Source organism: Psammomys obesus, unplaced genomic scaffold (genome assembly GCF_907164565.1).
Source record: "Psammomys obesus unplaced genomic scaffold, mPsaObe1.curated_primary_1811, whole genome shotgun sequence".
NCBI classification, from domain to species: domain Eukaryota; kingdom Metazoa; phylum Chordata; class Mammalia; order Rodentia; family Muridae; genus Psammomys; species Psammomys obesus.
The window spans coordinates 2,858,737-2,882,564 of NW_026585626.1; the positions used below are offsets into that span (position 1 = coordinate 2,858,737).

General features: G+C 42.1%; 1 protein-coding gene across 2 annotated transcripts in view; it reads left to right on the forward strand.

Moving 5' to 3' along the window:
• Window positions 1–37: 37 nt before the first annotated feature.
• Window positions 38–23,828, forward strand: part of LOC129680603 (24-hydroxycholesterol 7-alpha-hydroxylase) — a 77,748-nt gene continuing 53,957 nt past the window's right edge. The window contains exons 1-5 of one of the 2 annotated variants that reach the window (XM_055612306.1): window positions 38–365; window positions 11,340–11,475; window positions 14,498–14,672; window positions 16,470–16,619; window positions 18,716–18,806. In XM_055612306.1, coding sequence (XP_055468281.1) covers window positions 180–365; window positions 11,340–11,475; window positions 14,498–14,672; window positions 16,470–16,619; window positions 18,716–18,806 — 738 coding nt within the window. In that variant the 5' untranslated portion in view covers window positions 38–179. The remainder of the gene's footprint in view (window positions 366–11,339; window positions 11,476–14,497; window positions 14,673–16,469; window positions 16,620–18,715; window positions 18,807–23,828) is intronic. The other variant, XM_055612302.1, reaches the window with a different exon arrangement.

Below are 23,828 nucleotides of genomic sequence, written 5' to 3' on the forward strand. Positions count from 1 at the left end.
TACAAAAATTATATAACAATTGGGGCGGGTCAAAGGAGCTACAGTTGCGCAAGAGAATTAGTTGCGAAAATTTCGGCTCAAAGTTTGAAAAACTGAGTGCATTTTCCTCAGTCGGCAGAGGGGTAGGAAATGCCCCAGGAGAAGGACGTTTTCAAACGTCTGTCTGTTGGTTCTGGAAGATGGGCATTATGGAGCTATTCTCACCAATAGTAATCGCCGTCCTGGGAAGCTGTGTTCTTTTCTTATTCTCTCGGTGGAAGAATTTGCGTGGACCGCCGTGCATCCAGGGATGGATTCCCTGGATTGGAGCTGGATTTGAGTATGGGAAAGCCCCTCTTGAATTTATAGAAAAAGCAAGAATCAAGGTATGTAGCTGTGCCAGGGAGTTTGGAGGGGGAAAGCATTCTCTTTTTAAAATTTTCTTTTGTTAAGCGCAGTGTTGGAACAGTGGACACACACATACTTTCCGGCAATTAAGCCTCTTCTGTTTCTCTACTAATGATCCCCAGCTATGTCCTAAGCAAGGTATCTAGAAATGAAGTGAAGGACAACACAGCTTGTTGGAAGTAGAGATGTCTTTTGACTGTTAGTAAATTCCTTGCAGTCAATTTTTTTTTATTAGCATGCAGATATAAGCTTGTAATATTTGGGGTGGGGAGATAAGAGTTTCTATGACTTTTGGTTTGTGAAAATGAGTAATAAATTTCTACCACAAGTAGAGGTAATGTTCCGGTTTTCTAAAACTTGTTTTACAACAGTTGATCTTTACAGATTCAAGGCTGGCCATATCTACCCCCTACACTAGTTTTATGGGTGAGTCCCTACCTTCCATACACTGGAAGAGATGCAACTATAAGGTTTTTTGTCCTTAAAGCAGCTATTGAATGTTGAGCATGTTAGAAAAGACACTTTTACTGACCTTTTAATTTTTATTCGTATTTCAGCCTCCAAGATCTTACTGTATTTGTGGTTGGGAGGATGGCTTGGTGGATGAAGGGCTTTCTGAAACAAGCATGAGAGCCCAACTTCAGTCCCCAACCCTTACATTTAAGGGGTTGGATGGGCCAAAAGCATGGGGCACCAGAGATGACTCACCTGTTAAGATCTCATACTGCTCCTGCAGAGGACCCACGATCTGTTCCTAGCACCCATGCTGGGTTGGATCACAATCACCTATAACTCTAGCTTCCGGTGATCTGAAGCCTCTGGCCTCCAAGGGCACACGCATATATCTGTGTACAGAGACGTGCACACACATAAACAAAAGGAATCTTAATGGAAAAACAAGGAAGCCAGTGTGGCTAAATGCACCTCAAATTCCAGTGCAGGGGCGGCAGAGTCAGGAGAATGAATGGAGCGCCTTCACCAGTCAGTCTAGTTCAACCACCAAGCTCCAGGTTCAGTGACACAACTTGTCTGGAAAATAAGGTGGAGGGCCGGCAAGATGGCTCACTGGGTAATGGTGCCTGCTTCCACATCTGACGTCTTGAGATAGATCCCCAGAACCCACATGGGGGAAGGGGAAAGGCAACTCGCTCAGGTTGTTCTCAGACCTCTGCATGGGCACTGTGATATGTGTATGCCCATATACATGCAAACAGAATGTATGAATAATATTTTGTTATTTCCTTATCATTAAGTATTCCTGTGTGTGTGTGTGTGTCCACGCAGGAAGAAACACACAAACTTTAACAATTGACACCAGAGCATTTTCCTAATTCACTTCTCCACTACATTTGGTTGGAGCTCATCCCTTCAGCTAGACTGGCTGTCTAGCAAGCCTCTGGGGCCTGCTTGTCTCTGCTCCTCAGTGCTAGAGAGTTAGAGATGTGAGCTTCTATGCCTGGCTTTTCTGTGGGTGCTGTGATTTGAACTTTGATTCTCAAGTCTGCACAGTAAGCACTTTGTCCGCTGAGCCATCTCCAGTCTTCGATGGCTGTGTTTCATCAAATAAGGGTAGGATATTTTACTTAAATCCTGATAGTTGGGCTGTATAGGTTACTGCCAACTGCTTTTCATCGTTTCAACCAATAACTCAATAGATATTCTTATGTGTGTTTGTGTGGGTGTATGTGTGTGTGGGTGTAGAGTTGAACATTTGCAACATGTTTGACTATTTCATTAGGATAAACTCCAAAGATAGATTTGCCTGAGGGGGAATGCACAGTTAAATTGTTTATGACTGTATTGTGTCATTGTATTTCTTTGAAAAAGATGTAATATGTACTTTTAATCTATGTCTTAGCATGTTGATTTGCTGAATATTAAATTCTGGACCATACTGGATACTATAATTATGTGAAACCTTTACTAGTTTGATACATGAAAGATGAAAAGGGATCATTCCTAAAATAATATTTCTTTGTTTCCCACAGCCTACCATGGGCATGCAAGTTTAGTAATTTTTAAGGAATGTTTGACAAGCTTATCTCAGATCAAATATGTGTGAGGGCTCTGTAGTTTTCTAGGTTAAATGAAAAAATAAGAGGCAACTATTATGTTATGTGACACAGTGCATGTGTGCATGAGAGAGAGAGAGAGAGAGAGAGAGAGAGAGGTGTCTTTCTCTTGTACTATGGCTCCTTTGTTGGATGTTTGAATCCTAGAAGGTAATTTTAAGACTCACTCCTTAACCAACACAAACAAATGAAACACAGAAGGAAAAACAAACCGAGCCAAGGATTTCTGCTTCTTTGTTTTATACAGGTTCTTACTGTTCACATGGTAGCCTAGCTGGCCTTGAACTTAGAGTCCCCATGCCTGAGGACTCAGCCTTCTGGGAACAGGGATTCTGGTGTGCAGGACCACACCTTGTTCCCAGTCAGCCTTCCCAGGCTACTTTCACATCAGTTGCTTTCTCAGGCCAGTCAAGAAAAACTCCACTGTGGATGTACAAAACTTTTTACAGCCTCTTTGCATGCTTGTGCTATCATAAGTCTTAGCATTAAAAGGAAATTTTGGAAGAGGATGTGAGCTGCCTTTTGACAGTATCTGCAGTCAGTCCTAATTAGGCACTTTGATGGGCAATTGCATTTATCGGGGAAACATATGGCTTGTTGGACCTTCAAGAAAGGACTGCCAGAAATCCATGGTGAGCATCCCTTCAGGTCCCTGAAGAAGACAGAGAAAACTACTGCAAAAGTCTTCCCTGTAGTTTAATTTAATCTTTGAATGGATTAGGTATTAATATTATTCAACATTTTAAAATATTAGCTCTTAGGAAAGGCTTAGAAGATGGCTCAGTAAAGTAAAGTGCCAGATGTGCAGACATGAGAACCTGGCACATACCTGTGATCCTAGGTGGAGGCCAGATGTGCAGACATGAGAACCTGGCACAAACCTGTGATCTCAGGTGGAGGAAAGCAGATCACTGGGGTTTGGCGGCCAGTCCCTGAGTCCGAGGTTCAGGAAGAGAGACTGTCTCAAGAAATCAGATGAGAGCCAAGGAGGAAAACACTACTGTTGACCTCTGGCCTCTACTTGTGTGCCACGGAGCAGCCCAGTCAGGCTCCCTGCGTCCGCGGCAAAATCAGAGGTTTGGGTGTCAGGAAGGGCACAGTTTCAGGCGAATGACAGTCACAGACGACACCGAGATGGCTTTGACCCTGCTGTAATTTTACTGAAGTCAGGCTAATAATTTTATAGTAATTACATAAGGAAACACCTTAAAGTTGGCATATTTCCCAGAACACTTAGATTTTTACCAAGAATACAAAGTTTACATTTTAACTCAAAAATGTAGTCAAACATAAAGCAGTGCCCACAAGAAATCTTGGCCTGAGAACTTTTTGATCAAAGCAAACAAAGGAAAAGAAACCTCAAACTGCAGTTTCATTATTGCTAACTAATGAAGAGGCAAGTCAGGAGCTAAGTCAGATGGCTGCCAAAATCTTTCTCTGTATCAAAATCTAAATACACCTTTGTTAACCATCCTCCCATATGTCTTGCTAAAGATTTACGATCCTCCCTAGAAACAAGACGCTCAAGGGGGGCAAGCTCGAGCCAGCTGTACTTCTCATGCTATTTTTTCCTAAGAAGGAGCCCATTATTTTTTCACTATTCTTACAATGCTTTTAATACTAAATCTAATTCATTACCTCTCTTAAAACTACTTTTCTTCCGCTCTATTCTTGTTAAAGCTTTTGGTAATCTATCAAAAATATATTTCCTTGAATAGTTAATTGTGCTGTTTCAGGAATCATAGAGAAAGATAAAAAAAAAAAAACTCATTAATCCAGCTCCACAACCGCAACCGAAAAAGCGTAGAGACTCTAGAATGGGTCTTTTTAACTTAGGTGGTCGGGGAGACCTGCCATTGACCTCCAGGGAGCGAATTTCCGAAGAAAGCGTGTCTCCCACCCTGTAGCACAATCTATTGATATGCTACACTGGAGACACTGGATTGGGTGTGGCACTTGTGCACAGCTCTACACACATGTACACACAAGCATGTAGACACAACTGTAGAGAAAAATGCTTTTGAGTCTGTCTCCACTCCAACTAAATTCTCATTCCCAAGCCCTGTATTTCTATTCCTCAGACCTGTCACCGGTAGCTGGAAATAGCATTCCCTGTGATTGGCAGTGCAGGCTGAGAAATCCTGGGTACCTAGGTCGGGCTTTAGTCTGGCATACCCCAGTATTCCAAGTCCCCCACTGAAAAAAAGAATCTCAGTGACACAGGGTGAAGTAAAAGGCAGTGAGGCAGTGTTTTCTCATTCAACAAACGAAGCAGAATAAATACTAATAAATAATAAAGTAGAAAAGACACACTTGAGGGGAGCCAGGTGTGGGCTTAGGAAAGGAACCATCTGTATGTGGCATGGGGCTTTAAAGTGGCAGGATCTGCAGCTGAAGTGGTGTTGGATTCAGGGTGGAAGTCAAGACTTAAAATGCAAGCTCTATTTTCTGCCCGAGCACACTGAGGCAGCCAGTTAGGGATCTGAACCTTGTCCTTGAGGGTAGATTATACAACATTTTAAAAGGATGGGAACAGAGCAGGGTGGGCTGTTGTATTGACCAGTCATATTTTGACACAGTGTTGAGCAAGGAAGTAAACATGGGTGCCTAGGTTTTTCTAGGTCTTTTGATTTCAGGACCTAGACTCAGCTTTTTGCAATCACCTCCTCTCTTGGACTTTGTCCTGGAATTTAGAATGATAAGGAAACAAAGGAGTAAACAACACATTTACAACCTGTGTGCCTTAGTTTAGATAAGAGATAATATCAACTTCCCTGTTTACATCTTTGCTGGTTAACAGACAAACATAAAAACACATGAAGAAGCAGAATAAGAGTTGGGTACCTGGGACTGGGAATACAAACTCATTTTTGACTCTGCCAGCAAGATGGAACTTGTTCCTGAGATGGCTGGACCCAGAAAACTATCTCCTAAACAGTGGGAGATCCGGCCGATATGGCTGGTACAGTTTAGTTTTCTTACCCATAAAATTGTGGCTTTGTAGAAGAAACTTTGAATGTTCAATGAGGGAGCTTTGGAGATAAGGTCAGAAGGAGGCTGGATTGAAGGCACAGGCCATTAGGCATATTAAGCAATCTGGTTGGGATCTTTTTCAGAAACTTGGGATTCATATATGTGAATTCAGAAAGGCTGCACGCGGGTACTGCCTGTGGCTGCATACGAGTGGGAGCTGCATATGTGTGGTTAAACATGCGATAGTGCTTATAGTCATTCAAACATGCAAACAAATAGGTTTGTTCTGTATTTGCCAAGAGCCCCAAAATGCCAGTTAAAACTATCAGAGATCTAGCTGGGTGGTGATGGTTGCGTGCCTTTAATTGAAGCATTTGGGAGACAGAGGCAGACTGGCCTGTGAATTTGAAGCCAGCCTGGTCTACAAAGCTAGTTCTATGACAGCATGTGTATACAAAGAAACCCTGTCTTGAAAAACCAAAATAATAATAATAATAATAATAATAATAATAATAATAATAATTAAATGAAATAAAGTGAAATAAAATAAAACATCAGAGATCCTAAGGGAAAGCTATGCGGTGGTTGTGGACTGGAAAAGCCCACATTGTAAAGATGTTAGTTGTGTCCAAATTGAAATCCAGGAATTCTTTCAAATTCTCTGAAAGCTTTGTTTCAGATTCTGTGAACATTATTCTAAAATTTAGGTGGAAAGCCCGAAGGAATGGGATCCCTAAAACAGGTTCAGGGGAAGGAGGAACAATGACAAAACAACAACCAACAACAAAAACAGGAGAAATTGTTACCCTCAAGTTTCAATGCATAATATTCATCAAGACTATGGTGTCGATAGTAGAGTAAACACAGAGATGGATGGAACAGAATAGAGAATTTGGAAAACCATCCACGCATGTATGTGCACTGACTTGAGACAGAGACACAGAAACAAGTCAATGGGGTAAGGATAGCCTTTTCAAATGTTGGTGAAACAGTTCCATGCTCATGAGCCAGGAGGAAAGAAAAACCCAACAATTCAAAACAAAATAGGAACCTTGTAGTGAAAGTTTTGGTTTCTTTAAGAGCTCAGTTAAATTATGTGAATATGTTTTTGTTTTAATCCCAAAGAGTGGAAGTGCCTCTGCAGCATGGAGAGGGACATGATCTAGGCCTACGAAAAGAAGGTGTGACAGCTTGGAGAGACCATAGATGGATGACGTGGCAGCTTGGAGAGACACTGGAGAGAAGCTTCAAGGTGCAGCAAGTGGGAGGAGATAGACTGAGGAGACTACTTGTTGCATTTGCTGTTGAGGGAGATTAATATTGAACAAAAAGAAGTCATTGACCCTCGTTGTTGTTATATAATATTTACTATTGACTTATCTTTTAGCAGTGGTTATTCCTGTAACCAAATCACCACACAGAGACTAGGATTTATTTAATTAACCTAGGGCACAATGCTGGGCAATAGTTACTCCATCCTAAACCTCCAAGCCCACATAGTTTCCTACCATTCAGATTTCAGCCATTATTCTTTCTTTTAGTGATATGTCAGGTCCAGTTCATTTCTCCACGTGGTTCCAAGACCTCTCCTGCAGATTCTCCTCCTCTCCTCCCTCTTGCTTCCTTCATCCTCCTGCCACTCTGGACCAGGATGTCCCACCCTTTCCTCTCCATTGCACAGCACTGTGGCTGGTTGTTTTGATTGACAACATAGAGACCAAATGGTAACATGTTTACACAACTTGAGACAGGATTACAATAGAATGTCCGGATTGAAACCAGATAGTGGGGTAGAGAAATCAGCATTTCAGTGAACAAGGGTAAATTGTATACATTCCAAAAGAACATCATACCAACAGACCCTAAACAGCCAGGAGAAGTAAAAATAGTTTACACCCTGTCTCTCCACTTACCTTTCTCTCTTATCTAGGGTTAAGGGGTAGAGGCTTAAATATCCCAAATAAAATAGTGTTAAAACCAAGCATAAACAGAACCTCAACCTTACATCTTAGACAAAAAAAAAAAAAAAAAAAAAAAAAAAATGAACTCAAAATAGATCCCAGTCTTAACCAGAAAAATAAACAACAATGAAAGTCCCACCAAGAGGCCTAACTACCTGGAGGTTTGCAAAGGAGACTCTGAGGCCAGAATGCTGCAATTAACAAGAGGTTTATTTACACTAGCGCGCTGGAGCTAATTCTACATTCAGGCTAGAGTTAGCAGTAACTCTCGGTAGCCTCTGGTTTTTAAAGGGGTAGATGAGGAGGTTACAGGTCCGACATCATGGGAGTGGATATAGGGTCTATTGTGGACACCAGGTCCAGTCAGCTAGACATCTGGGGCATATCTGTTCTTTCCTGATATGTGCAGATTCAGCTACTGTTAAAGGTGGGGAAAAGATTAGTACATTCTGTGGTCAGACTAGGCCATTGTTAGAGGTGGGAAAAGCAACTTGCTCATCCTGTGGTTTCTCTGAGAAACGGGGCTACGTGACTTTAGTCAAAAGGTTGGGGGCTATTCGGGAGGGGAATTAGGACCATCTGGACCCACTGCTATTTCCTTCTGCAAGCTGGTAGAGGTCTCCTTATCTCCATCCGTGCAGACGGCTAGGGTCAGGAGGGGCTGTTACATTCTCCTGTTCTCCGGAAGAGTACTGAGAGAATTCAAAAATATAGGTTATATAAGGCCAGTCTGGTTCTTTCAACCAAATGTGCGAAAAGAAGAGAATTTCCCCGTCATGTCGATCTAGGAAATAATTCTTGAATTGGCACTCAAAGTGCAGTCCATAAAAGGAAGAGGTGGTAATCTGAACTCCATCAAAATCAAGAACATCTCCCTGTAACAGAACTCACAAAGAGGACAAAGAGAAAAGCTTCAGAGTGGGATGAAACATCTGCAAGTCCCATACCCTACAGAGGACCAGTGTGAAGACCAGTGCGTAGGAAGAACTATGGACATGCAAAATTACAGTCCAGCAAGAAAGTGGATGAGTGCAGACCCGTCCACGATGAGGGTTTCCAGCTGGCAGAGGCACAAGGACAGTGATGGTGACAGCTGCTGGTACAGAGAAAATGAGCTGCTCCCATCTGCTGGAGATGCCTACCAGTACAACCACTGCAGGGGGAAAAACAAAAACAAAAAACAAAAACAACTGTGTCAGCAGCGTATGAGCAGAACGTGCAGCTAATCACGTGACTCAGCACTTAAGTTTCTCCCACAGAAATGGAAACTCAGGTGTACACTGTAACCTGGCCACAGCTTGATCCATAATCCCTTTTACAATACCCGAATCAGGGCCTGAATGTCCTTCAGCAAATGTCCTTTTGTGTTCCGTGGACTCCTGCCTGGAGAACTATAGAGGTGAAGCCTTGACAACACACAGAATCTGGATGACTCTGGAGAGTGGCTATAACGGGAAAAGCTACTCCCAGGAGTTCGTATGCAGCCTGACTCAGTTTATAGAGGATCTCGACGTTCAGTTACAGAATGAGGTAGATGAGAGGTAGCTAAAAATTAATGGCGGAGCTCAGGGTAAGAAAAGAGCTGGTGTCATTATAGAAGGGTGACAGGGCAGGACTTGGTGTGGGGGGTATCTTGGCTGCATCCATGCCCGTAGCCTGGATGTTTTCCAAGCTATTAACACTAAACACAAGAGAGTACCGAGAACATGTGAGATCTCTGCACTAGTTCTTATTCCTACCTGTTTGTGTATATCACATATCACACACTGGATTTAAAAAGTGTATGAGCCCTCCTTTAAAACTTACCTGTTCTTTTAAACAGCGCTAGCTTGAGTCACCAGTCATGTTAGTGGCTCTCTGTGTTTGAACCTGGTCACTACTTGAAGCCCCTGACTAACCATGTTACACAAGGCCACTTTCCTAATAGAAAGTTAAGAACACACATTTAAACAGAGCCTTCATAGTAAGAGGTTCCACTTTCTTTTAAGTATTGACTAGGAAACAATGGTAGGCAGGTAATATTGGGAGGCAGTGATGACCTCTGGGTCATGGATGTGAGAAAAGAGACTCTGTTTTGTTTTGTCTTTTCTGGTGTGCGTGTGTGTGTGTGTGTGTGTGTGTGTGTGTGTGTGTGTGTGTGTGGTGTGTTTTAGTGATTCTTGAGGCTACGGTTTGTCTACTAACACCCAACAGTCTTATCAAGAGTATAATGAGTGTCATTCTCACAGTTAGTGTGGCAACGAGTAACACAGAGGTAGTGATGGGCGTAAATGATGTCTTTAGATACTTATGAGACTGGAAAGGGGGTGTAAGTGTGTGACGGGCTGTTTTCATGGTGTGCGGGTTGTTGCCAACATTTGGAATGGATGCTAACGCATAATTAGAACTCTCTGAAATTGGCATCTGTTTCCTCCATGAAGGTCATAAACTCTGTTCTAGTTTCCTTTCTGTTGCTTTGATAATACACTGACCAACAGCAATTTAGAGGAGGAATGTCTTGTACTTCCAGGTCACAGTCCATAATTGAGGAACTCAGAGGTGGAAACTATGGAGGAACACCGCTTGCACGCTGATGTTTATCTTATACGGTTTAGGACCAGCTGACCAGGGAATGGTGCCACCCACAATTGTCCGGGCCTTCCTACATGATGAAAAATTAGACAGCCTCCTCCAGCCACCATGCCCACAGGCCTCATGATCTTAGCAGTCTGCATTGAGGCTCTGTTGCCTTGGCTGGGTCAAGTTCCACGGTTGAGGCTAACTAGGTCAGACTCCCGGAAGTCAAACCTCGTGCAGAAAGACTGTATAGTTTGTGAAGTCTGATCTCTGATGCCAGGAAAAGAGGAGGGTCACAGGGATCCAGGAAGACAAGAGAATGCTGGGAGTCCTAGATAGACAAGACACGGATTATGTCCAAGCAAACAGGCTACTTGGCACGCAGATACTGCCAGATACCCCAGCAAACGCTAGAACAGGTAAATGTGTGATGGCTCATGCAGGCAGGAACACATACAGAACAGCACACAGGTTGGAGGTAGGCACACAGACCTACATAGGGTCTGGCATAAAGCAAAATGTGGCTTTGCCTGTAACTCCTACAAAGGTGACAATTTACCTGAAATGGTTATATAACAGACTACATTATTGCTTGCTTTTGGGTTCTCTGAACATCTAGTATCAGTCAATTTTTGCTGACTTGTAGCCTCCTTATGTCTAGTATTGGCCTTCTTGGCCCAGGCTTGGTATCCATGTCAGCACTGTGATGTCTAAACATGAACAGGCCTTCTGTTCCCTTAAGCTTTGGATGCTTCTCTTGAACAGTGTTTAACTGTAAGTTGCTTGGAAATTTTTTCATATCTTGAGTATATGATCCAAATATCACTATGGTGATATATATATATATATATTCTAATAGTTTGTTACTTTCTAATAATCAAGAAAGGAAGTTATAATAGGTCTCTTATTATGTACATTTTAAGACAGAATGAGTTATGATTCATACAATTTTAAATGTGGGCCAAAACAGAATTTCTAGTAACTACCAGATATAATTATATTTTCAACTCTAGGCCATTACTTAATCATGGTGTTCTTTATTTTATTTTATTTGAAAGAGAGACAGATGAGAGAGAGAGAAAGAGAGAGAGAGAGAGAGAGAGAGAGAGAGAGAGAGAGAGAGTCCATGTGTGCTCCTGCATGAATGTGCACGTGTGTGCAGGTGCCTGTGGAGGCCAGAAGAGGGCATCAGATCCCCTTGAGCTATATATAGATGACTGTTGAACTGTCTAGGCTCTAGAAGCTGAACTCAGGTCCTCTTTAAGGACAGTACACACTCTTAGTCAAAGTGCCTGGAAGAAAACTGTGTTTTATGTAACCCATGATTTATAAATGGTTACTAATATATCTCTGCTTTTTTTTAACTAATATATCTTTTGCTTTATTCTAGTATGGACCAATATTTACCATCTTTGCTATGGGAAAGCGAATGACCTTTATTACGGAAGAAGAGGGAATTGATGTGTTTCTGAAATCTAAAAATGTAGATTTTGAACAGGCTGTAGAGAGTACTGTCTATCATGCAGGTAACTAATATTCTTAGATAGATCCTTTAAAGCATAACCTTGAAACCAAAGAGTAATTTCAAGTAAAATTACGTCCCCAGTCCTCTATTGAGAATAGCGAAGGGCAGTTATTTTGTTTGTAAAGTAGGGATAGAAGGGGGGGGAGTATATGTGATAAACTGGGTCATTGAGAAAAAATATTGGCAGCGTAATATGTGTAGTTTTCATTCAGACAAGCCCAGGAAGCCAGGCTTCCCTCAATGGTGCATTGTAGAGACTATTTGTACTTTCTAGTGTGTTACAGCACCTACGTGTTATTAGCTAAAGCCTTCTGCTGTGCACACAGTGTTCCACAGGGTTCAGCTCTTGGCTTGACTATACTCTGCTTCCCCAGAGTAGAATTCCTCTGCTTAATCAACAGATCATTATAATGGCTGCTCTTGATGGTGCCCACAGAGTCCGTAAGGCTAGCTGGGCTCATTTCTCCTGTCTTACAGTCCCCATCTGTCTTTGAGCCTGCTTGCTATTGCTGGAGAATGTGCTCCTGGCGTGGCTGTGTCTTGGTTTCTCCCCAGGATGCAAATTTCAGTGCATTCTCCCCAGAATGTCTGCCCTAGTTTCTTCTTGCTCCAAAGGTGTCCTTTTTCTTCTTCCTTCCTTTCTATTTATTTTATTTTATTTTTGAGTCCTGTAATGCTATCCTCACACATGTATTTCTTGTCATTAAGACAAAAATCTGTGAAAAACCTCTCTGATTAAAAGTATAACTAAATTTTCCTTGAAAGATCACAGCATATTGGCTGAATTCACTGCTCTCTAGTGTTTGGTGATAAATGAGTTATGGAGCTCCTGACTAATTAATATAAATATTTTGAAGGCCACTTTTTTTTTTTAATATGGTAACATACTTCTTTTGTACTAATGTGCTAGAAGCACGGGGATATTATCAGAATGGTCATCCAGGTTTCCCCTGTGGCTTTTCATATTTGATCATTTCTATTGAATAGATACAGTCTATTAACATTTACTCTTGAGCCAGCTTCTCTTTCCTATCAAGCGTTCCACTACCATGATCAGGAAATATAAATTTAATTTGAATTAATTTACACAAAATAAAACCTGAACAAAGCAGAATCATAAAATAAAAATTATTTTTAGAAGATGCTTCAAAGACAATAAAACTAGAAAAACTAGATAAACGTGTTTTAGAAAGTGATCTTAAAAAAAATAAATCAAAACTTTAGACCCTGTGCCAACCTACTCAAGCTGATATTGTAGAATCAAGAGGAATACTTCTATAAAGAAGTATTTTATAGTGAGGTCAAGGTTATCCTGCTGGAAGAAATATTCAAGAAGATACCTAAAAGGAGAAATTTGGGGATATTGGGGTATGTGCAGAAATGAGGGTTTGGGTCTGAGGGTAGCGAATGCTCTAAGTATAAAAAACAGCATTCAGCATGCAGATAGTTTCAAGATAGTATGTATGCATTTTAAAATATTTCCCCCATAAATTGCGTCCTGACTACAGTCTCCCCTCCCTCCCCTCCTCTCAGTCTCTCATCAAACCTCGAACCTCTCCTCACCGCCCAACTCACCTCTACTCCTCCTCCATTTCCCCCCAGAAAAGGGCAGGCCTTCCATGGATAACAACCAAACATGGCATAGCAGATTGCAGAAGACTAGGCTCCCCCACCCCCATGTTAAGGCTTGACAAGGCAACTCAGTATGAGGAACAGGGTCCCAAAATGAGGCAAAAAGAGTCAGACATAGCCCCTGCTCCCACTAGTTAGGAGTTCACAAGAATACCAAGCTACACAACCATAACATAGATGCAAAGGGCTTACATCAGACACGTGCAGGCTCCCTGATTATCGGTGAGCCCCACGAGCCCAGGTTAGTTGATTCTGTGGGTTTTCTTGTGTTGTCCTTGAACCCTCTGGCTCCTACAGTTCTTCCTTCCCCTCTTGGGCAGGATTCCCTGAGCTCTGCCCAAAGTTTGGCAGTGGGTCTCTGCATCTGTTTCCATCAGTTACTGGGTGAAGCCTCTCTGGTGACAATTGTGCGAGGCACCAATCTATGAGGATAGCAGGATAGCATTAGGCATCATTTCATTGACTTTTTAAAATAATTAACTAATTGTTATTATTTTTTAATGTATGAGTGCTCTGTCTGCAGCCCAGAAGAAGGCATCAGATCCTTTTATAAATGGTTGTAGTCACCATGTGGGGGCTGGGAGTTGAGCTCAGGACATCTGGAAGAGCAACCAGGGCTCTTAACTGCTGAGCCGTTGCACAAGTCCCGCCTTTTTTTTTTTTTAATTTATTTTTTATTTTTTTTATTTTTTATTTTTTGGTCATGTTTGGTTCAGTCCTAGGTCTTTGGCCTGTCCAGCCTCTGGTTCCTGGCTCTCCAGGCAGTGTCAGGTGTGGGCTCCCTCCTATGGCATGGGTCTAATGCTGGACCAGTCATTGGCTGGTCACTCCCACAATTTGTGCACCGCCTTTACCCTAGCACATCTTGCAAGCTGGACAAATTGTAGGTTGGAGGTTTTGTGGCTGCCTCAGCATTCCAGTTCCTCCACTGGAAGTCTTGCCTGGTTACAGGAGATGGCCAGTTCAGGCTCCGTAACACCCTTCCTAGGAGTCTTAGCTGGGGTCACCCTTGTAGCTTCCTGGGGGTTTCCATTGCACTAGGTTTCTCCCTTGCTCTGAGATGCCCCCAAATTCCAGTTGTTTCTCCCAGAACTCTCTTCCTCCATCCCTGCCCGACCCCTAATGCATGATCCCTTCTGTTCCCATACCCACCTGCCCGGAGTCCACTCCGCGATATACCTTGAACATAAATCTCGAAGAAGAGGGCTAGAAAAATCATCCCTCTCACTCATTTATAGAACATCTTGCAAATAGATTTACTGATTTTCTGTGCTTCAAGAACTTTGTTAATAGTCCTACAGGCCATTTCATGGCAGAGACATATAAATTATAGAAGCAATATAGAAGCAAGGGATTGTTTCTTCTTTTAAAACATTTTCCTCTGTTCTTAGCATGGATTCCAAAGAACATCTTTTCAGCACTGCACAAAAAACTGTATGCTGTGATAAAGGGGAAAATGGGTACTTTAAGCATTCATCAGTTTACTGGGCAGCTGGCTAAAGAATTTCATGAACAACTGGAAGATTTAGGCACTCAAGGAACAATGGACCTGAATGACTTTGTGAGGTAAATAGTAGTTGTTTTAATCCTCAAATAAAAACTTGAAACTAATACATTGGATTTCAAAATTCACCTGGTGGATTCTAACTAGGCCACTCTGAGATTTTGTTTTAAAGTCTAATTAGCAGGAACTTTCTGGTTTAACATTCTCACTCTATGGTGAGCAAATGAACCAACAGTCATTTGACACATGCATAGTAATTTCCCCTTGTGTGTTGCTATATACAATTCCTGCTCACAATTGCTATGTGTCCACCAGGCATTGTGATTATTTGGGTAGAAAGATGAGAGGATGTAGGAGAAGATGCAGACAGAGGTGAATGGTAGGGACCCGTGGGATACCTGTGAGGCTTAAGAGAGAAGCAAGATGAAAAGTCACTGTGGGCACCAGGACCAAGCCTTGGGGTTTCTGAGAAAGAGAAGGTCAGTCCGAAGAGGTGAGAGAAATGTGGAGGAGCTGTGCAGGTTGTCAGCCATACAGTAGCTCTCTGGAAAAGATGAGAGTGTGGGAACAATAAGAAACATTTTCCATGCCCATAATTCTCCACATGTGTGAAAATTTTCCACTTGCCTAATAATCCTCCACACGTGTTAAACATTCATGTGTATAAAGGTTCTTCACATGTACGAAATTTTTTCCCCATGTATAAAAAATTCTCCACATGTGTGAACATTCTCCACGTGTATAAAAAATATCTCCATACGCACAAAAATTTCCCTCATGCATATAGTCTCCACATGAAAAACTGAATTACCTCAGTAGAATCCCAAGACTCTAAAGGCAGGGAGAGTGAGGCAGAAGTGGAGCGAGGATGTAAAAAAGCCACGGTCCTCAGTGATTTCCTTCCCCCTGAAAAGCCCGTAACCTTCTCAAATAGTGCCACCAATGAGACCAAGGGTTCAGGTACAGAATCCTGTAGGGGTCGTTTCTCTTTTCAGTCATGCCACAGCAGATAACATCCATAAGTAATAGTTTGAACAAGCAGAATTTTGTGAGAAATTATTGAATTAGTGATTAACATAAAATTACCCTTTTGTTTTCTCCAGTGCATTTGCTGCTACACTCAAAAATAGTTGTTACTGTTTTCTAAATAAATTCCCAATGAATTGTATTCATTCAGTTTATTATTTCTGTTTATCATTTTGTGTTTTTTTTTTTTTTTTGGGGGGGGGTGGCTTCCTTAGAGTGGATTTTCAAATTTTCAGGGCTGGAGAGAGGGCACAGCAGTTAAGAGCACAGAGCGCTCTTCCAGAGGACCCAGGTGTGGTTCCCAGCACCTACATTGTACGGCTCATAATTGCCTCCAACTCTAGCGCCGGGGAGACCTGACTTACCTGACCTTCTGAGGCACTCATATGAACATGAACATATGTGTACAGAGACACACGCACATACCTATACAGAGGCATCCAATCCAGTTTCATTCATCCTTGAATCACAGCTTGACCTCCACCAGCAAATGTGAAAGCTTCCTAAGAGTGGCCTTCCCCCATGGCTGTGTCATATTGTCCACTGCTCATCTGTCATTTTAAGATAATGCTGCCTTTGTGTCTAGAGCAGTGCGACCTCAACCCTCCTACCGCTGCGACCTTTTAACACAGTTCCTCATGTTGTGGTGACCCCAACCATAAAATTATTTTGTTGGTATTTCATAACTGGAATCTTTCTGCTGTAATGAATAGTAACGTAAATATGATATTTGAGCCCCCAAGGGGGTTTTGACCCACAGGTTGAGAACCGCCAATCTAGAGCCTTTCTTAGTGGCTGCTAGGTTGACTTCCTGAATGTTCCTGTCTTTGCAGGTATCTCTTTTATCCAGCCACAACCAACACTCTCTTAAAGAAAGGGTTGATTCTCACAGACGAGAGGAAAATCAAGGAGTTCTGCCAGAATTTTAAAACCTATGATGAGGGTTTTGAGTATGGATCCTCAGTGCCAGAATGGCTTATGAGGTAGGGGTGTCCTTCTGTAACTTACATACGTTATTCTCTCTCTCTGATCCGTGTGTGCACAGCTGTACCCACCTTTATGCATGCGTGTGGAGGCCAGAGGATGTCAACACGTATCTTTCTTTATCATTCTCCACTAAACCTAGAACTCACCATTTTGGCTAGACCAGCTGGTCATTAGGCCCTCGACATTCTCCATCTCTGCATGGGGTTACAAATGCATACTGCCGTGCTGGCTTTTACATCATGCTTATGGTTGGAAGCCGGGTCCTTCCTCATGCTTGCACAACAGGCATTCTTTCTGAATCACCTTCCCATCTTTCATTTCTCTTACTTATTTTCTGCTTTTTTTTTTTAATTTTATGTAAGTATACGTGTGTATGATTGTGTGTGTCGGGGCCATATCGTGCATTTGCTATACTGCGTGTGTGGAGGTCAGAGGAAAATGTTCGGTTTTGGTACTTACCTCCCGCCTTGCTTTCGACAGCGTCTAAACATCTCAGCATAAATCAGGTTAGTTGGCCAAGCTTCTAGGGATTCTACTGTCCTCCCATCTCCCTGCAGGGATGCAGGGATACTCTACCCAACTTTTCGGAGGTTCTGGAGAATCAAACTCCTCTGGGCTTCAGTACAGTGCTGTATCCACTAAGTCACAGCCACAGTTCTTTCTCTTAACTACACTAACATCTGTTGAGGGAAAGTAAGCTTTTTTTTTATGGTGGTGGGAGGTGAGTGCAGTGTTCTCACTGAGTGGCCCAAGCTGGCCCTGGATCTCATGGCCTTGGCCTCCAGGGTGCAGTCACTGTGGGAGTACACCATCACGCCAGGCTTTATAAACTGCTTATTTTAGTGTACATGTGTGAAGTGAAGGAGGAACAAGAAGAGATATACTTCTTCCTTCCCTTTTTTGTTCTTTCTTTCCTCCTTCCTGCCCTGCCTCCCCCTCCATCTTTCCCCTCCCTTCCTTCCTGAAAAACAGGGTGTGTGTGTGTGTGTGTGTGTGTGAGAGAGAGAGAGAGAGAGAGAGAGAGAGAGAGAAGAGTGGTGAGGGGGTGGAGAGGAAAAGAGGAGAGAGTTTGAGAGAAAGAGAAATTGAGATTCGGGGAGAAGATGACATAGAGAATGTATCTAAGGCCCTTCCAGTGTACAGTGTATCATTATTAAGTTGATTCTGTTCGAATCCATGCTGAATCAGCCCCGTCCTCTGTAAGGTAAAACTAAGCATGATTAAGTGCGTTTGTCACCATTGGCTCAGATAAACATTTGTAAAATGCAGTTAAAAACAACAACAACAACAACAACAACAACAACCGCATTTTAAAAAGTTCTTGGCAATATCTCTATGTTTTATCCTATTTGGAAAGTCATGGGTAGCATGGACAAGTAACTTCGAAGCAGTAAAAATTTATTTTCTATAGTTACAGAGGTTGCAGCATTCAAGACGAGGTTACCAGTAGGGTGCTTTCTGGAAATGAGTTTTGTTTTGTTTTGTTTTTGGTGGCAGACTGTCAACTGAGAGTGCTTTCGGGGTGGAGGAGGCGATCAAGTGCTTTCCGGTGTTTAATAAAGAAGCTAATTCCATTGATAAGAGGTTTATCCTATCATGTAATCATCATCTTCAGTGCCTGTTTCCTAATACCACCATCCCAGGGTTGAGCATTTCAGCATTTGATTTTCACAGAGGACCAAGATCACTTGCAGTGGATGATGGGAAAGGCCAGAAATGAATAAAATATCATTGTTTTGTTCAGCTCAGTCAGCCTCTGGCCTCCGTGCTGGATTTTCATTCTGTCATTCTTGGGACAGGTACATTGAACATGAACCAAACAACCGGCACACCATTTTCTCCTCCAGCTTCGGCCAAGTTGGAGTCCCAGCAGTGTTTACAAAGCCACTAAAACGCATTGTCATTACGCACAGTTTCACCTGCGGTCTAAGAATTCAGAAGTGGACCTCTTTGGAAATTCTAACCGGGCACAGAGAAGAAGTTTGAGGGCATTTTTCTACTTTCAGAGACATTCTTTCCTTTTAAATTATGGCCTGTCACCCTAAACATACTTGCAAATCACTGCTTATGTGATTTTTTTTTTCTTATGCAGAAACTGGTCAAAATCCAAAAGATGGCTCCTGGCACTGCTTGAGAAAGCTATTAACGAAATAAAACCTCATGAAACTGCAGGTCATTCTGGGGTAAGTATCCTTTTCCTTCACTAAGATATTTGTGTTGAACAGGGGAATAAACAGTGATTATTACAAAACCATTTTTCCTACGAAATGTATGTGATCTGATATAATTTTTGTATCACTCGATACACGGGGCATACTTACGTACATTATTTTAATAGCATAAGCTCACAACATGAAGACATTCTATTCTGTAGGATAGCAAAGTGGATGCTACAATAACAACAAACCAAAAAAAAAATGAACTTCAGAGATTTTTATTTTTTTTCTCACAGTTGCTGTGTCAAAGGACACAATCGCAACTTCAAGGTCTTTGTTGCTTTATGGAGTAATTCTCGAATTAGGCAACTCCCCATTCCATTGCAACAGATGAAATATTCTCATAGGGTGAGCAGAACACAGATTGGTTTTATAGAAAAGGGTGAGAAAAATAGGAAACTCATAAGCAAAGAAAAACAAAAATGAAACTTTCCTTTTAAGACCTAGAACAAAGCAATGAAGCAAACACTGACTGGTTAAAACTGTATTATTCTGGTTACCTAAGGAGTTAAGGAGTAAAATGGAGATGGCTTTCTTGTCATCCCTCTTGGCCAGGTTGGGCAATGTCCACCTTTCACTCTCCCCTTGATTTCTAAGAAGGTCACAGAGCAACTTAGCTTCCATCCGGTGATATGGGACTTTGGTTTGAGCTACTCCATATTGATTTTTCAAAATTGTTACTTGGTTTTATTTTATTTTTAAAATAAAGTATATCACTATGGTCACTGTGTAGTCAAGATATAACCTATAAATTCCTGGTCCCCTCTTCTCTGCCTCCTGAATATTGAGACTATAGGGATGGACCACCATGCTTAACATCAATTTTGAGTGTCAGTCTAGTCTTCTGGAACCAAAACTATGGCCTGCTATGGCAGTTTGAATAGGAAGGTTCCCCCAGACTCATGTGTATGAATGCATGGCTCAAAGAGAGTGGTACTACTGGGAGGTGTGGCCTTTTTGGAGGAAGTGTGTCACTTTGGAGGTGAGCTTTGAAGTCTCATGTAGTGAATAAAATAAAATGGGTGATGGCCTAAATATTATTACTATTATTCTTATAACTATTGTGGCAGTATTATCTAGCCTGCTATCACAAATAATAAGACACAGACACATGTTAGATTTTATAATTGCCTTATTTACATTGGGCTGGAAGATAGTTTACCAATGCTGTCTCTATAACCTTACCATCTATCTCCCAGCCCCCATCCAATGTTATCTGACTTAATCATCCTCATCTGGTCTATCTTTCATCCATAATTCCAATATACTTGCTTCTTTTTCTTTTTCTTTTTTTAATTTATTCATTATATATCTTGATGAAGCCCCCTTCCTCTTCTCCTCCTAGTCTAACCCCCACTCCCCCTTCCCTTCTATCCCCTTCCCCAAGTCCACTGAAAGGGGGAGTTCTCTTTCCCTGCCATTTGCCCATAGCTTATCAAGTCTCATCAGGACTGCCTGGATCTTCTTCCTCTGTGGCTTGGCAAGGTTGCATCATCAGGGGCAAGTGATCAAAGAGCAGGCAACTGAGTTCATCACAGAGGAAGTCCCTGCTCCCCTTATTTGGCCACTCACATGGAGACTGAGCTCTCTATTGGCTGCATCTGAGCAGGGTCTAGGTCCTCTCCATGCATAGTCCTTGGTTTGTGTGTCAGTCTCTGCAGGACCACCTGGGCTCAGATTTTTCAGCTTTGTTGGTCTCCTTGTGGGGCTCCAGTTTCCTCTGTGTCCTTCTACCCCATCCCCTTTTCTTCTATAAGACTCCCTGTGCTCTGCCCAAAGTTTGGCTGTGAGTCTCTCAGCATCTGCTTCAATCCCCTGTTGGGTGGAGCCTTTCAGGGAACCTTCTATAACAGGCTCCCATCCTGTTCCCTCTCTTCCACCCCTCCTAGTATCTATCCTGTTTGCCATTCTGAATGAGATTTAAACATTCTTCCTAGGGTCCTCCTTAGTGTTTAGCTTCTTTAGGTCTGTAGATTTTGGTATTTTTTTTCCATCCACACCATGCTCAGATTCCTTCCTCCTTGCCCACATGGTTCCTTCTCCACCTAACCCATCATGGCATCCTTTTTTCCTCTCTTCCTATCCATCTGTTTCCTGTGATTTTCCTGTCCTCAAAGCCGTGGACCCTTAGCCATGCCACCCTATTCTGCCCTGCCCACATATAGGCCTTTAATCAGCCAATCAGGTAAAAGGTCTTAGGCAGGTTTACAAAATAAGGATAGGTGTCACCAGATCTTGTGGGCCAGTAATTAGCATCAAAATAAAGCAGCAAAACAATCCCCAACATTCTCATACGCTCAAGCCACACCCTGTGAGACAGTGTCCTTCTGTTGTCTGTGGGTTAATGAGTAGAACTCTCAGCTCTCTCTCTAGCACCGTGTTTATTTGCATGCTGCCATGTTTCCCTCTATGATGGTAATGGACTAAACCTCTGAAACTGTAAGCCAGCCACAATTAAATGCTTTTCTTAATAAAAGCTGCTGTGGTCATGGTGTCTCTTCACATCAATAGAACCCTAACTAAGACACATCCTGTACTTTTTATTCACACCTGTATGGATAGATAGTGAGATGTAGGGGTGAGCAAACTAGGAAAGGATAACGAGGCACTATAAAGCAGGCTCTGTTCCTGACTCCGCTTCCGCTAGTGCTTTCTCTCTGTGAGTGCAAGGAGCTGGTCCAGTGTGAGTTAAAGCAGGAAAGAGGAGGAGCACATCCCAGGTTTGTTCAGGAGCCATGATTCTTGCAGTGTGGTCCACAGACTACCAGCATCACCTGGGTACCATGCACAAACTATGGGGTGGAGCCCCGTGGGCTGGGTCAGCAGCTTTTCAGGCAGCCCTGAAGCTTGCTAAATCGAGGTTTTTACCTCTGGGTGTGGTTAGAGTCACCTCTTGGGACTTTTTTAAATATGCCATACCTGATAGATATGCCCTTCACCCTCAGATCCTGGGATCCATTTGGTTTGGGTTGCTAGGTTTCAAATTTAGTCACTGGGTACGTGACCTTACACACAGGACCTCACGTCTAACCCTCACTTTTCCTCCCCTGCCTTGGAGAGAATTATGGGGTTAAGTTGTTAATTTTTGTAAAGGGCTCAGAACACAGAAAAGACCAGGTAAAAGCTTATTTTTTATCACCATTTAAAAACTCATCTCTCCATCTCCCCTCCATTTTTTCTTTTTTTTCGAGAGACATGAAGTTCTTGTCATACAGGTCTTTCACTTGCTTGGTTAGAGTTCCAAGATATTTTTTTTATTTTTTGTGGCTATTGTAAAGAGTGTTTCCCCGATTTTCTTTTTTTAAGCCAAGTTTATCGTTTGTATATAGGAGGACTACTGTTTTTGTTTGTTTGTTTGTTTGTTTTGTTTTGTTTTTTTAATTAACCTTGTATCCAATTGTAAGAGTTCCCAGGTAGGATTTTTGGGGTCACTTATGTGTACTATCATATCATCTGCAAATAGTGATACTTTGACTTCTTCCTATCCAGTTTGTAACCTCTTGATCTTTTTTAGTTGTCTTACTTCTCCAGCTAGAATTTCAATTAAGATGTTAAATAGATGTGGACAACCTTGTCTTGTTCTTGATTTTAGTGGATTTGCTTAGTGCAAAAATTGTTCTTGTGTAAAACTCAAAACAGAGTTTTTCTCTCTTTAGTTTGATTTTGGCTATAGGCTTGGTGTAAACTGTCTTTATTATGTTTAGACATGTCCCTTTGCGAAAATGAGGACCTGAGTTTCATCCTGAGAATCTACATAATAAATAAGGGCCATGGTGTTCAGTACTTATAATCCCACCCTGGTGGAAACTGGCAGGCCCCTGGAGTTCACTGGCCATCCAGACTAGCCTAATCTTCTATCTCTAGGCCAATGCAAGACCCCATATTCAAAAACAGAGCAGGAGGTGCTCCTGGTGAGTGACAACACATGTTACTTACTATTCTCTGATATCCACATATATGCACACACTTGTACATGCAAACCCATACATATATCTCTACCTGCACACCCATGAACACATGCAGAGAATACAGAGTCATTTAAAAACTGGGCCCGATGATTTATAATTCCAACTACTGAAAGAATCAGACTAACTTTGTAACCTATGTTTCTTTTAACTGCCTTATAACCTACAGTTTTAGGCCTATGTTAATTAAAGCCTTTTAGTGCTTCTCCAGAGAGCTGAGGAATGTAAAAGTTCCTGCCATCAGCCATCTGTTAGGGCAGAGATAAGGAAGAGAACAAGCAAAGATCCCTACTAAATGAAGAGTAAATCACCGATTGGTGCCTGTGAAATGGGCTTTGTTTGAAAACCAGGCCAAATAACCCCAATCCTTCTCCTGCATAGCTCCTGACCTTTGATCCAAAGCCTGTAACCCCCATTCCTCAGTATAGACACGGGATAAATTAGTTACTCTCCCATTTTTAACTGTGGTTATATCTCATGTGGCAAGAAATTCCAAACTGACTTGGAGATCAGATATTTACGGCAGGACTGACTGGACCTAAGGGTGCCCAGAACCAACCAATTATTTTAAAAGTTAAACACCTCATCCAATCCTAAATCGCCAAGAAGGGAACCCCAGGAGATTTCCGCCTCGTGTCTTTTAAAAACCTAAGGTCTTTGTCTCCCGGTGCCACTCCTAGCTGACCAGCAGGGGTGACCCCATTGCGCAATGGTCAAGAGGCGTCTCTTGCGATTTTGCATCGATGGATGATTAGTTTCCTGAGTTCTCTTCATACCTTCTTATATTTAGGCTCTTGCTGGGCCTAACACTAAAGGCTTCGGCAGGAGGATGGCAAGTTTAAGGCCTGCCCAGACAACCTACTGAGACTGTCTCAAAATAGAGAAGGCTGTGGATGTACTCAATGACAGAGTGATTTCCTAGCATGCTAAGGTTCTAGTTTCACTCTCTAGTACTAACAAACAAACAACCCCCCCATACAAAACAACAACAAAACATCTCAAATACGTCAGCAATTAAATATGA